At 34.7% G+C, this 14,906-nt stretch overlaps 2 protein-coding genes across 8 annotated transcripts; one reads left to right on the top strand and one right to left on the bottom strand.

Annotated features, from left to right (window-relative positions):
• Positions 1 to 370: 370 nt before the first annotated feature.
• LOC122315063 (protein FAR1-RELATED SEQUENCE 5-like) lies at positions 371 to 5,470 on the bottom strand. The gene is made up of 7 exons (XM_043130768.1): positions 4,923 to 5,470; positions 3,866 to 3,925; positions 3,624 to 3,771; positions 1,441 to 3,542; positions 1,220 to 1,354; positions 1,046 to 1,131; positions 371 to 476 (listed from the first exon to the last, which is right to left on the bottom strand). The coding sequence occupies exons 2-6, from the start codon at positions 3,914 to 3,916 to the stop codon at positions 1,123 to 1,125; spliced, it is 2,445 nt and encodes an 814-aa protein (XP_042986702.1). The 5' UTR covers positions 3,917 to 3,925; positions 4,923 to 5,470; the 3' UTR covers positions 371 to 476; positions 1,046 to 1,122.
• Positions 5,471 to 10,346: 4,876 nt separating this feature from the next.
• LOC122316949 (serine/arginine-rich splicing factor SC35-like) lies at positions 10,347 to 13,689 on the top strand. 7 transcript variants are annotated; one of them, XR_006244331.1, is made up of 10 exons: positions 10,347 to 10,565; positions 10,650 to 10,728; positions 10,865 to 10,944; positions 11,039 to 11,105; positions 11,483 to 11,554; positions 12,063 to 12,269; positions 12,414 to 12,534; positions 12,682 to 12,902; positions 13,120 to 13,264; positions 13,362 to 13,689. XR_006244331.1 is itself a non-coding variant. In XM_043133817.1 (8 exons), exons 1-8 carry the CDS (start codon positions 10,490 to 10,492, stop codon positions 12,685 to 12,687), a joined length of 762 nt encoding a protein of 253 aa, XP_042989751.1. In that variant the 5' UTR covers positions 10,349 to 10,489; the 3' UTR covers positions 12,688 to 12,989. The 7 variants fall into 7 exon arrangements, 1 of the variants encoding a protein (XP_042989751.1); XR_006244326.1 differs by having other exon boundaries at positions 10,349 to 10,565; positions 12,360 to 12,534; XR_006244327.1 differs by having other exon boundaries at positions 10,349 to 10,565; positions 12,360 to 12,534; positions 13,377 to 13,689.
• Positions 13,690 to 14,906: the final 1,217 nt, after the last annotated feature.

The following is a 14,906-nucleotide window of genomic DNA, read 5'->3' on the forward strand; positions in this document are numbered from 1 at the left end:
GCTGGTTTCAGAGTGTTAGGGCCTTTTTTCTTACCTGAAATCAAAATGCTAAGACATTGTATTGTCAAACTAGTTTTACCCGAAAGGCTTCAGGGTGCACAGGCCATCAATGGAAATAATTAACATCCAAGATTTCATTAGATGAAATTGTAATAGCATCACCCGAGTATGTACATTAGTTTCCCTATTTGTCATAAATCCAACCAGCCCTATCCCAAAATGTGACAAAAAATTCTGACCAGATCATACTAACTGTAAATGTCAACTTGGGGCCCGAATTTTACGTCCAACTCATATACATCAATACATCAATACATCAATTCTTGCAGCAGCTTCCACATCCACAATGCCACCCTTTTTCAGCGTACCCCTAACAATAGCCACCTTTTGCAGAAAGTTTTCAACCGAGTCAAAACTTGAAAGCTTGGACAGTGTTACCAACAGTCTGGCTGGGCAAAGCTTTAAGACTTCCTTCACTGCACAAATGGGGCATGAGGACGTGTATGAAATATAAATATTTCATCTCTGTCAGAACTAATATAAAAAACCAAGGAAACTAGAAACCATGGAGCGTATTGTATGTAAACTTGGGATTTCTCATCTCTTAACAATTTACTAGTCTAAACATGCAAACCACAAAATTGAAAATGCAAAGGACCCCTTCCTAGAGAAAATGAACCAATATTTTCTGACCTTAATATTGGTAATTAAAAATGTTTGCACCTTCATCCCAAATAGAAAAATGTCCAAACTATCAATCAGGTGACAATATAGTTGAGTTCAACTTGTCTTTAGCTAGGTAGACAAATAAACAATGAAATTCTTGCCAAAAAAAATCAACCTATTAAGTTTGACAAATACAAATGTACATACTCGGGTATTCAAATATGACAAAAACAAACCATTACAACATCTTAGGCAAGTATACACGGACCATAAACCTCCCCACTCCAACACTCAACTTATAACAACAGATTTTCCCAGGTGCTCACTTTAAGAGTATTCCAAACCATTAAATATACATTTGAACATAGAGAGAGCTTACCAAAAAAGCTACCTCACAAGGCAAAAATACCCTCTCCAAATGGTTTAAAAAACGAACCCATCATGATGACCATGGCTTCACAAATTCTGTTATTCAAAAAACAGTATATTAAAACTTATTCATTGATATTTCTGAACATATCACATATATTTACAAAATGAAGTCATGGTTAACCTCATTTCCTGGTGGTGTGGATTGTGTAATAATGCTGTTTTGTGTCCCAACATATACCCCATCAGAAAATTGGGGGTGTTGAGATCCCGGGTTGTCATCCAATCCTGATTCATCTGCCAAGATTTTCCTGCATGTCTATGTTGCCAAACAATATATGACATATGTTAAACTCATGATGAAAAAGTATTATATTGCAGGTTAAAACAAGGTTTAAAAATTACCCGTTTGCTTTTCTTTGTGACCATCTTTTCCACAGGTGGAACCCTCCTCTTACTTGGGGGTCTCCCTTTTCCTCGTACCACATTTGGGCTTAATATCTTTTTCCCCTTATCCAATACCACATCTGCTTTCTCCTTCGTATGAATGAGTGTCGAGTCTACTGTTGAGTCTTCACATTTTTTCTCAAAGTCATCAACAACACTTAGGAATGCATGGACTTTTTCATTATTTGAGGCTATTTTGGTTGCTAATTTCAAACATCTCTTAACAACAAGCTCATAATTCCGACTATCCTCTCTGTCACCATGGTCATCGTAGCTACTTCTGAGTAAGGTGTATCTCCTCTTTACGTCCTTTCTCCAGCGATCCAAGACATATACACTTGGCAGCTCTTTAATCTTCTTCAATTGACAAACTCTAAGTGCATGCCGACATAGAATCCCCCTAGTTTCAAATAGTCCACACGTGCATCGCACCTCCACCTCCTTTTCATTAAAGTATACTGAGTAATTGACTGTTTTAATGAGCTCGTCAATACTAATTTCATCCAACACATCGTATTTTAAAATTGACCCTTCTGTGCTTACCAACGAACAATTACAAGCCATTAAGCCTAGCAACTCCCTTTGGAGCTCTTTGAATTTTGCATTTGTATATACGGATTGGAATTGCTTCTCTATGTTGAAGTGAGATACGCAGGGAATAGTCTGGTTGATAGATTTGAAATCAGCAAGTGTCTCGACCTCGACCTTCTTTCTAAGTGCATTATCAAACTGATCAACAAATTCCTTCAATGTCGTTCCGGAATGCACATAGCCATCGAAAAATGCATTCATGCTTTCTGACCTTTGGGTCGTGCTCATACCAGCCCAAAATTCACCTTTCAAGTAAACTGGAACCCAAAAAGATCTTTCCTCATATAAGGCTTCGAGCCATTTATTGCTGACCAGATCATACTTCTCAAGTAGTTCACCCCAACTCTCCTCAAATTCGGGGATGGTCTGTGAATCATATAATGTTGTCTGAATGTCAGTCTTCAACCCCGCATTGAACAGTGCGTGAGACCCCAACTTCTCTGGAAGTTTGCGCAAGATATGCCATAAACAAAATCTATGACGAGTGTTGGGGAAAACAATGGCAATAGCACTCTTCATGGCCCGATCTTGGTCGGTTATGATGGAACAGGGGGCCCGACCATTCATGCAATCCAACCACATTTGAAATAACCACACAAAAGTGGTTGTGTCCTCACTCGAAAGCAATCCTGCCCCTAGTAATATGGATTGCCCATGATGGTTAACACCAACGAATGGAGCGAAAGGCATCCCGTACCTATTTGTTAGGTACGTAGTATCGAAGGTTACTACATCGCCAAAATACTCATAGGCCGCTCGACTACGAGCATCAGCCCAAAAGACATTCCGTAACCTCCCCTCATCATCCACGTCCATGACAGAAACGAACCCATCATTCTTGTCTCTCATTCTTTTGAAATACTGATTAAGTGCATCTCCACCTCCTTTACCCAACCGTAAATATCTGGCTTTATCAATATAATTCCGACAATCTTTCTCCTGAAACTGAAGATTGTCATAACCTCCCGCATCAACAACAAGAGAAAAAAAGTTCTTATTCATCCGTATACCCGCTCGATCATTCAAGTCAAGGACCCTTTGGCTGTATTCATCTAGAACCTTGTGAGATCGCAATAGCCTAGTCTTCTTGGGGCTTACAGTTACATGGTTGTGTATATTTTCTACAGTGGTGAAAACCCACTTGTCAGTCTTACTCAATGTCGCATTTACTCTGGCCTTACAATCCGTCCTAGTTGTTGGCCGTGGTTTCGACATATCACTGTTCTTAGGTTGGTACTTTCCGCCACGGGCACAACCAACTGTCACATAAACTGGCCTCCCATCATCATCTCTCCTAGTCCTCTGTATCCGTACACCAAAACCCTGTTGTTTCGCATAATGCTTATAGTAGGCTGTCAGGTCTTTCACACTTGCAAATTCCATACCGGATCTGGGTGCATCAACTGGTACCTCATCTTCCTGGACATCAGTGGTACCCTCTAAATCTTCATTTATGTCGAATACCATTTCTACATTTATTCAAATATGAATGGATTAGCATAAAAAGAAAGCTCAAGTACTATAATCAATATAATGGAAACTATAAATACCATGGGCGTCATGAACATCCTCATCAATAATTCGTGATGAACACCCAACATTTTTTTCAAATTCAGCAGCAGTTGACTCAGGGGGCGCTGTAGGTGTCAGGTCTTCCGGATTACTTGGTGGAGTGTATGGCATATAAGGTGGCATATGCTATTTAAGTAGGACATTGTTAGGCAACCCATGTTAGTTTCTCAATAAACTAAACAAAATAGAGCCTTTTAAACTGGAACCCAAATCAATATACCTCAAATGGATTTTCAAATGGGTTAAAGTCTTCATCAAATGGGTTGGCCATGATTTAAATCTACAAGTCAGCAGCAAGCAGCAATTATGCTGTTAATTGCTTTCAGCAAATTAAATCATAGGTTATGATTGAACGGCGGTAATGAGAAGAAATTACTATGTTATGGAAATAGTATACTGGTTTTTTCTCTAATCTTTGAAGAGTGGGAATGGGAATAAGAATAAGAAATAATAAAAGAACCGTGTGAGAATGACTACGATGCTACAGAGGAGCTATGAAGAAAATCATATTCAACTCACCTACCCAAACTGATTGCCATAAACATCATATTTCATGAAGCAATTATATTCACTAATAATTCATCTCCAATTATATTCACTAAATCATAATAACAATTTGTTCTTATGATTTATCAACCATTTAAGAGAGTGTAGAAAATAAAACAATTTGTTAGCCAATTTTTTTGGAGTATGTTACTCATTAAAGTTAATAAAAAATAAAATTATAAAACTTTATTCAAACTCTAAAAACGTCATTATATCATTCTATCATTTTGGCTATAGACATTCTGCAAATAAATTTGAAAACTTGCTCACGCATGTTTCCAGTGTGTCTCCAATTACCTACTCTGTAAAAATAATGGAAAACTTGCTCACTTATGTGGTTTCTGTAATCTTAACTAAACTCAGTAATCTTCAAACACATTGCCCTTTCTTACGCAATAGGTTGAACCACATCACAGCTAAATGTATGTACGTACAAGTCTTGTTACATAAACCTAACAAGCATTTCATTCCTCCATATTCCAAACTTAGAGTACCCATCGAGAAAGCTAATATTTTTATCTCACAATCCACAACCATTCAAACCTCACAGAATACAAGTAAAAGCTGACATTTTTATCTCATTTTTCCAACCCATTCAAAACTAACAGAAAGCTGAGGTTTTTCTCCGTGCCCTAAGCTATCATACCAATTTCGAAAAACATAAAAATCGAATCTTGATGTACACATGAAGAATATAATATTACAACACGTATAAAATTGAAAATATTCACCTGTATAACTTCTCAGTGCATTTACCCGAAACAGAGCAACTTGGAATGAGTTATGGTTTCCTCGGTTCACAGTCGTTTCAAGGGGAGTGGATGCGCCGGTTCAGGGGACATTTGTAGGTGGCGCTGATCAGTGCATCGCCGTCGCCAGGTGGCGCTGGGAAGAGGAAGGCAGATTCGGGTTTGTCCCCAGGCAGAAAGGAGTTTCAGGGCATTCAGCCCTCCTTCGCTCCGTTCAACGGCCTCGTGGGGAGCGGCGGCGAGGGGTAGATGGCGGGCCGAAGCAAGAGGAAGTGGCTGACGACAGAGACGCCGTCGCCGGGAGGCCTGGGTAGACGGACCAGTACGCGGGGGGTTGCTGTCAAACGAGAGGTGCTTCGCGGGTTCATTTCGAATGGGGATGAAGGCAGGAAACCGTATTTCAAATTGGGTCAAAACGCACCGTTTTGGTCAAAATGAAAAAAAAAAAAAAAAAAAAAAAAAAACTAAAACTAGGAGAAGCCACGTCGTGAGTGCAGTGTGTGCACTGCTACAGTGGCTTCTCTGTAGCTTTACTCATTTATGTATTGTATTGGATTTCAAAAATATTTTGATTTGATTTATTTTAGATTAATAAAATTTAATAAAATAGAAATACTAAAGTCACATATGGAGAATGGAGAATTTGACATTGATTTTTTTACTTAATAATTAAGAAAGTACTTTTTAATAATATTGTGAATTTTTCAAAAAATATATATTTAAAAATATTAAAAAAATATATGAAAAAAAACTTTTGCACCATCAGGATCTCCCATGTGTAGTTGTAGAACCGCTTTTTAATAAAAATATTATCAAATTATAATATTATTATGAAACATATTATAAAAAATTAAATTTAAGTAGGTAATTTATAAATTATTATTATTATTTATAAATAAAACAAAACCATTATAAATATTATGTAATAATTAGTGAGATTCACATTTATTAAATTTTCAAAAAGTTACAATCATCTTATCTTATTTTTTAATCCAAACACATAAATTTTGAAAAACTATTCGATTTTTACTTCATCTCAATTCATTAATCTTATTATTATTCATAAACCATCTCAATTCATTTTATATTATTTCACTATTCAAACAAAGTCGCTCACGCCACAAGCTAAGCAAAATTCTAGAACCATGGAATGATTTTGTAAAGAGTTTTACTACGTATAAGTATAATCACATACTAATCTACATATTAATACTGATTTATTTATATTTAAAATTTAAATTAATATAATTTTTTAATCAATCACATTAAATTAATATATATATTAATATACAGTTGTTTTTGTAAAAATTTTTTTTTTTTTATACATGATTTTCAGAAGCTAGCACGCGCGTATGAACAGTGTATGAAAACAGTAAAATATACGGAAAACGCTCCTATTGTATGGGATCTCACGGCCGAATCGGCATGAACAGAGTGTCACTATTCATGCCCCCGTTTTTCTTACCGACACCAGTGACCCGATGAGGAATTGTATAGCGTTGGGGGTAAAAATTGCCGAAGCTATAAACAAGAAGTAGCCAACTTTTTGACGAGGATTCTCCCATGCATCCTGACCGAGAATTTTCATCATCTAATTTTTTAAAAATCACAAAATTATTAAAAAAACAATTCTTTAACTATTAAATAAAAAAAAAATTGTATTATCAGCACTTACTATTTACGAGGATAAGGTTGTATTTAGATATTGAGTAAAATTTAATTTTTTATAAATAGTAATGTATTGAAATGATAGAATGAGTTTTATGAGACTCATTTAAGATAAATTTAGATATATTTAAATATTAAGATGAATTTAATATTATTTATAAAAAGTTAAAAAAAATATGAGACTAATTTTGTAATGATTGAATAATTAATTTATTAAATATTTTATTAATAAATAACATAAAAAACAGAATTACAACAAAATAAAAATAAAATATGCCTAGTGTTATGAAAACAAAACTTTCTTACTCAAAATTTATAAAAATAAAATAAAATAATTATCAATAAAATTACAATAATATTATATCCAAATTTTATTTTATTATTTATTTATATATTATTTAATTAACATAAAAATATACATGTAACGTGAAAGAAAAACAATTTTAAATTGTCTAACGAGTCTTGGATACAAGTAATTTGGTACACTAAATCGTATATCAATGACTTTTTTAATTGAAAAAAAGAAAATAAAGAAAAGAAAATATTCTCTATTTTATAAAAATTATGAATCTTACACGTTAACGTCGCGCAATTTAGCGCACAAACTCGTTTATAATAAGAATTTTATTATAAGAAATGGGGCAGATGTTTTTGTCTTTTTGCACTTTTGACTTTTTGAAAGAAAAGAGAAAGTGGTATGGATCGGATGGTTTTAACTATCAATTGTGGGTCCCAGCATCTCAAGATGAAATACACTAACCGCAGCCTTAAAAGTGTGTTTGGACGTTGAATGCAGTCGAATAGTGAACTACACTCAGATGAGTTTAGGATTTTCCTTTTGGAATTTGATGTTTCCAAAATCCATAGTCCAAACCCGTCACTGTGTAAGTATATCTGTAAGTCATATTCTTGAGAGTTTCATTAATGACATAGGGCTCTCCAAAAGGAAGGTAATTGAGATCTTTCTCTCGGGTTCTGCACCGAACATGCCTAAACAATGATTCCATCTTCCGGGGCTCGATAGACCTGCTGGAGTCCTTTGAAGCTATTAGGGCATTAGCAATGGCCTAGTGTCAAGTCTAAATTTTGGTTAGAATTGTAAATTTTAGCTATAATTAAAATTTTTAATTAAGTCTCTCACATTAAACTAGTTATTTTGAAGTAAAAATAATAATATAATATTTATATATTTAAATAATAATTTGGCTATACAACACAAAATATCGGTTTATGCTCAGGCTCAACGGAGGCATGCGAAAATAGAAACAAAAATGAAAACGAAAATAGAGACAAAGGCAAGCGACGGAGCTGAGCAGCCCACAAGTGACGACGGAGCTGGACGGCCCACAAGTGGCTCGGCGGAGGTCAGCTGCGCCAGAAGAAAACGCCGTCGATCTGCATGGCCTCGTGACTGAGAGAGAGATAGAGTGATCATCAGAGAGAGAATGAAGATGAATTTGAAAAACAGATCACACGGCATTGAGGGGAAGAACCTCACTGTGAGACGTGGCCGTTAGTGCGGCTAACGTGCAGTACTCGGCGGCATCTTCTGAGGCGATGTGGAGGTGCAGCAGCGTAAGAGAGGCTCCGGTTGGCAGCTCTGCTTTTTCTTTCCTAAAAATAGAGCTCGTTGGTCAAGTACTCGGTGGCATTTTCTGAGGCGATGTGGAGGTGCAGCAGCGTACACGACGGCGTACGGTTGTGCAATGGGCGAGAGCACAATATTCTACTCTGTTTTGAGGTTCTCCAATTATTGAAAACGAAAACAATTCCATGCGATGGAGCTCCGGCGTAGAAAAAAAAAAAAAAGGAAATGGGTTATTGTAAACAACTGCAGGAAACGAGTAACACAAAAACACTGGCTATTCCGAGGGAAAGGGGAGGTTGCAGGTGAAAAAAAAATTATAAAATAATGCATGGACTCGGTACAGTAGCTCGCCAATGTTGGCGAGCAGCTTACAATTACTGTACAGTTTATGTCAAACTTTTAAAGTTTGACTAGGCCATTGCAGATGATAAATGGTTAAAATGCTGGCTATTTTAAACTTGCATGTGGCATTGGCGAGACCGATGTGGATGCTCTTATGTCAATATTAGTTATAAAAATTTATAATTTAAGATTACATTAAGATGTTAATTTGAGTTGAATTGATCTAAATTCTTTATAAATAATAGTGAGTTGATCTTGTAGAGTCAATTATGTGAAACCTATCTAAAATGAGTTTAAATATATTTAGATGTTAAGATAAGTTTAGTACTATTTATAAAAAATTAAAAAAAATTGTGGACCCTACTTATAAAGATGTGTTGAGTTGAAAAAGATTATAGGTCTTATGTGTAATAAAGTTTTGAATTGAGATTAATTTAATAAATTGAGAGTTGGATGTTTAGATCTTAAACTCAGTTTAAAATTAAACTAAACTGTTGAGTTCAACAACCAAATTGAACTTAGTTGGGAAAGACTCAAAAGAGAAGTAGGTATGTTTTGGAATACAATTATTTTCAGACTATTTTATTACTAGTCACAAACAATTTACTAGTATTTATTATTATTTTACTACTATTCATATATAATTTGAAATGCCTTTAACGTCCAAACGAATTTAAAGACCATAATTAACTAGCCAACTAAAAAAAAGAAAAAAGAAATTAGCAACTTCTTGTACAATCTAAAAACTTTTTTGTTTTAGGATAGTCTTTGCATTAAACATTTGAAATTTTGTAAACTCAAGAAATGGGTTTAGTGTTAAGTTCATTCTGTTACTAATAATGCCGTTCTTTATTTTAGATTATATTCTATCATATACCATTTCATGCGATCTAAGATAAAGTTAAAATTAATAAAATTAAATATAGAAACAGTATTTTTAATATTTAATTGCAGAAATTCCTCAAATCAACCAAGTAAATTGCATGGTTCACTTGACAACGTAAAATTAATTTTAATTTAAGAAAAGGTAAAAAAATTAAAAGATATCATTTATTTAACTTAGCTAGATTGGATTGTGAAATAATACGTTAATGGGAGGTTTAGATAGTGAATTGAGTTGAGAGTTAAATAAAATATATTTTTTAATATTTTTATTATTTGAAAATTAAAAAATTGAATTATTTATTATATTTTATATGATGAAAAATATTATTTTCAATTTGCAAAACCTATTTTGCATAATTGTATTTTATCGGAAAATTGCCATTGGGACTATTTTGCATTTAAAAACTTTAGCACCAATATATATATTTAGAAAATTCTATACACCATACTATCATCCTACTTACATCTTATTAAATAAGATGTAACACATTTATTATTATTAAATAATTATTTATTACATATTTATTTATCATTAAATTGTCATACATATACCATATCATATATAGTAGAATATAAATAAAATGTTAGTATGATACTATAGTATTACTCATATTGGGTGGCACTACAACACCGATTATGTGTCTTGAGAAGTGTATTTTATTAGTTTTTGTTTTTGTTTTTCATTATGTTTTTAATACTCTTAAATATTTTAAAAAATATATAATATCATTAAAAATATTTACTTAATAATTAATTAAAAAAATGGGGACACAACCTGGATTGGTTATCATAAATTAAATAATCGAATCATTATAATTTTTTAAATTTTAATATAAAATTAATATTAAAATTATATTTTAATAATATTTTATTTATTATTATTTAAAATTTATCATCTCACCTTATCTTGATACGGATCTAAACCGAAAAGGTAACATGAACTCTTTTCCCATGTAAAATTTTTCTGGGTCTCAAATTCAAAACCCTAACGTAATCTACTAGCCCGTCAGATTCGTCTGTTCGAGTCTCGCATTTGGATTTGCAGTTGCAGTTGCAGAGCTGCGAGATGTCGCACTTTGGGAGAGCAGGCCCTCCTGACATCAGAGACACCTTCTCCCTACTCGTCCTCAACATCACTTTCCGTATTTTACCCGTCTTCCTTTTCCATCTTTTCCCTTCCCCTACCTCTCTCAAGCCCTAATTCTACTATTTTTCTCTTTTGCTAGGAACAACCGCTGATGATCTTTTTCCTCTCTTCGATAAGTACGGCAAGGTCGTCGACGTATTTATTCCCCGAGACCGAAGGTCTCTCTCTCTCTCTCTCTCTCTCTCTCTCTCTCTCTCTCTCTCTCTCTCTCAGACTATCTGCTATCAATTTGGTAGTTTCTGCTTTCAATTTGGTAGTTCCTGCCTCCAATTTGGTGTTTCTGATTGGTTATAGGACCGGAGAGTCGCGAGGTTTCGCATTTGTTCGATACAAGTATGCGGACGAGGCACAGAAAGCGGTGGAGAAACTCGATGGTTAGTTACTACTTCCGCAAACTCGACATCTAAAAGCTTACCGTCAGCCAGTCTTATTCGTTTTTCTATCTTTTTTTGTTTTTTTTTTTTGCAGGGAAAATTGTCGATGGCAGAGAGATTATGGTCCAGTTTGCCAAGTACGGCCCAAATGCCGAGCGAATGTAAGTCGCTAACTGTGGGATTCTGGTTTTGCCTTTTTTAAAATCATAGTTCTGATGTTAATTGCTGCACTTTCAAGCTCAAACTATGGCGTACGCGTTCCTCTGGCACCTCCAAAACTTGTTTGATAGAAAAGGGTGTTGTGACTTGTGAGGTGGCAACGTTGATGGTTTTGGTCTTTTTGTATGATGAATCTTGAATTTTTGGTTATGGAACCAAACGTTTACTGATTGGATGGTCTTTACAGTTACAGCTACGAGACAAGTAACATTCTGATTCAAAACAATATGTTTAGTGTTTGTTTTTGTTACATCGTATCATGTTTGTTTGATATTTTTTCCGTCTAATCAATTTATTTACGTTGGATTTTTTTTTTCAGCCACAAGGGAAGGATAATAGAGACAACTTCAAAGACAAGTGGGAGGTCAAGAAGTCGTAGCCCTCGTCCTAGGTGCGGATCTTTCCCTGCATAAGTGCAAAACTGGATGTATTGTCCAGCATTTTAATTTCTGTGGAATTCATAGGATAATTTGTTTGCAAATGAATAATCAGAGAGATGATGTTATCCTGATTTAATGTAGCTAGTCCGAGTTAGTGCACATTACCAGTTTTGAAAATCTGATGTGACTACTAACGGAAGACATGTTATATAAACTACTGATGCCAGGATCGTCTCTGTGTGTATGTGCTGTTGTTCTGCTATTATCTATACTGTTTGTTCTGCAATTTTCATTAATGAACGTACACTTCTTTCAATCTTCATCAAATGTAATATCAGGAGTTTGTGCTGGTTTGACACTTGTGCAGCTAATGATGCTCTTGGTAACTTGTGCATGTGAAAATTGCAGAAGATTTGACTAATCGCACATATAAGTTTTTGGAATGGATTCTTCAGGCTCCATTCTTGCAATTCAGTGCTTCATGATCCCTCTTCAGTGACTGATTGAAAACCATTTTAGGTATCGGGATGAAAACAGGGACAGGGATTATAGAAGGAGAAGTCGCAGCAGAAGTAGGGAGCGATATGATCATGACAGGTACCGCAGGAGGGAAAGGGATCGTCGTCGCCGTAGCAGGAGCCGTAGTGCAAGTCCTGATCATCACAAAGATCGTTGGAGAGGCAGACATGAAGATGACCGGCGAAGTCGAAGCCGTTCCAATGATAGGTATTCAATCACTCATGTATTAGTGCTTTTTAATAATAAAAAATGTGTATTCTTGTCTTATTATCCGATGGTATATGAGAATTTTGTTAGTGCTTCCCCTGCTGGGTGCAGTCCTCATCCTCGGAGGACTCTATCTCCACGTAGGACACCTGGTGTTGACAGTCCTGATGCCCAGACTAGTAATGGAGCTTCTGTTCCAAAAACTGTTTTGCCACATACCCGTGTTGATTCTCAAAGCCCAACTCCACAAAGATCTGATGCTGATGTGAGTCTCTGCAATGCATTTCTGGGCTTATTTTTTGCACTGATAAAAAAATAAATCTAGGTCTATTTTTCCCCTTTTAAGCCATAGGATTTTTTATTGGACTAACTTATTTGTGGCTTAACTGTTTGTGGTAATTATATTTTGTAGGAATGAAGGAGCAACATAAGATGTGGAGATATCTTTGGCTTGAAGCATTATCTCTGCTTTGATCTTGGAAAGGGCATGTTATGTTAAGCATGCTCGGATCAACACCCTGATTGCTAGGTTTTATTGGCATGAACCTTTTGGAGGTTGAACATTAGCTTGTTGGATCCAATTCCTTCCTTGACTCCAGTTTGATGGTAGTTCATGTAATCTGATATCTATAGGTTTGTACTGTTTCAAGTGTTCGAGAATACTTTTTGTTACTTTGTTTAAGAGTTTCTGCCAATGGGTCATTCCATATTTTTGGTTTCCTTAGATGTTGTTTTACTTATTTTTTTCATCTGTTGCTTTCTTTCCTTCTCTGTGATCATTTTTAAATTTTTACATGAATCTGCAATTTTGATTTTTTCTCATTGTGAATCACATATTGTCCTTATATAGTTGTGTACGGGAAGGGTGAATTTTGCTGTTTGCTGAGATGTGCTAGCTGTGGTGCTGATTTTGGTTCACAGATGGTGGATATCATGTTCATGCTGTTTGCAATCCACTGTCTCCTACCATTTTCTTTTTGATAATGTCATGAGTGGTAAGAGTTAAAACTCATTTTCTCTTTAAAGTCCTACAACCATGGGGATTGTGATTTGTAACCTGACCATACTTCTCAACATTGCTGACATCCAAAGTTTTGGCCTACCAAGGAATTTGAGTAGCTGTGGTTGCCTAAAGATGGATCCGATTCGAATGCATTTACATGTAGCTGGCTCAGGTTCATATGAATGCTCCTTGATTACTTCTTGGTCTAAAGTTTCAAGTAGCTCTTTGTGGCAATGACTGCATTGATAGGAATGGGTTCGTGTTGGTGAATGCAGCCTGTGGTGCAGTATTATTATAGTTAGATATTGTCATTAGGACATGTTCATACATGTGAATGATTCTCTTTTCCCAATGCTTTGTATTTTTTTCTAAATGGTTCTACTTCCTACAATAGCTCATACTCATAGTTGTTCTGTTGATTGTAGTGTTATTATTAGCCAACCTCAAGTTGGTTTTTTTTTTTTTTTTTATTAAATTTGTTGCGTCTAGCTTCCAATATCTTTATATTCTTGGTATACATTCATCGAAAGATGTGATATTATTGGATCACCATTTCATCGTGTCATCTATTAGTGAATGATCTATTTACACCAATATGCATTAAATTTGGCGGAAGTATTGTCGAGTGAACGGATCAAAGTACTGCAAATTTATTTTCCAGTTTTTTTGGTGTGTGCTTACCCCTCCCATTAAATTGCAATTTTTTTGTGACCTGTTCTTTCAATGTAACGTGGACTTGAAACGCTGCTTTCGTTGTGTTTTATTTCCCCTATTAGATGCCTTTATTTTGATAGGGCTGTTCAAATTCCCGTCCTAAATTAAGCCGTAAAGTCGGGAATTTTGACTGGTCTGCTCTGTTGGTTGAAGACGAAGAAGTTCTATCCTGACTGGGAGGTATGGATGAGGCCGAAGGAGCTCAACCCATTTTAGGCTGGTTTGAATATTCAAACTTAAATTATCTCAATCTCATCTCATCTTTATCTTATCTCGTATAATTATTATAATTTTTATATAAAATATAATAAATAATTTTATTTTTTTAATTTTAAAATAAAATTAATATTAAAAAATTATAATTTTTAACCAAATATTTCAGTTTGGTTGACTTGGACCAAAGGTCAATTTCGGTCCTTCCAATTCCTGATCCTCCGGCTCGGTGTGGTTGATCCCACGGGTCGGTTTCGATGTAGCGTTTCCTACCAACAGCAGAAATCTCGCGATTCTTGGGGTTTTTATGAAGCCACATAATCTACTATCTCATTTTATTATTATTAAATGCAAATTATTTTATGAATTCGCACCATCCCTCCAATTATGTTATTGTTAAATGAAAAGTAAATAATATATGTAATTAAGTTGAACTTATTATATGAGCAATAATACATCTAATATATCAATAGTTTGTATTTAAAATAAAATTGCTGAAGAAAAAATAATATATCTAGTCAAGTTGCTTGCTGTTTTAAAGGAAAGATAAATCTGAGAAAAAATATAGACCATAACTAAGTTGTATCCCCAACTCTTTTCTTGATTTTCTACGGTAAATAGTATAAAATAAATCTAAAACATTTTATACATCTTTAAAACATTTAAATACTTTGAAGGTTTAAAAAATAATTATAAGAATAATGAAA

The sequence above is a fragment of the Carya illinoinensis genome, chromosome 7 (assembly GCF_018687715.1).
Source record: "Carya illinoinensis cultivar Pawnee chromosome 7, C.illinoinensisPawnee_v1, whole genome shotgun sequence".
Taxonomy (NCBI): domain Eukaryota; kingdom Viridiplantae; phylum Streptophyta; class Magnoliopsida; order Fagales; family Juglandaceae; genus Carya; species Carya illinoinensis.

What these genes read in the sequence shown, in the direction of transcription:
- LOC122315063 (XM_043130768.1), bottom strand. Translation starts at nt 3,916, where the DNA reads ATGGCCAACCCATTTGATGAAGACTTTAACCCATTTGAAAATCCATTT. An exon ending in CATTTGAAAATCCATTTGAG is followed by an intron (nt 3,772 to 3,865) that starts GTATATTGATTT and finishes CTACTTAAATAG; the next exon opens with CATATGCCACCTTATATGCC. An exon ending in TCACAAAGAAAAGCAAACGG is followed by an intron (nt 1,355 to 1,440) that starts GTAATTTTTAAA and finishes TTGGCAACATAG; the next exon opens with ACATGCAGGAAAATCTTGGC.
- LOC122316949 (XM_043133817.1), top strand. Translation starts at nt 10,490, where the DNA reads ATGTCGCACTTTGGGAGAGCAGGCCCTCCTGACATCAGAGACACCTTC. An exon ending in CGTCCTCAACATCACTTTCC is followed by an intron (nt 10,566 to 10,649) that starts GTATTTTACCCG and finishes CTCTTTTGCTAG; the next exon opens with GAACAACCGCTGATGATCTT. An exon ending in AGTCGTAGCCCTCGTCCTAG is followed by an intron (nt 11,555 to 12,062) that starts GTGCGGATCTTT and finishes AAACCATTTTAG; the next exon opens with GTATCGGGATGAAAACAGGG.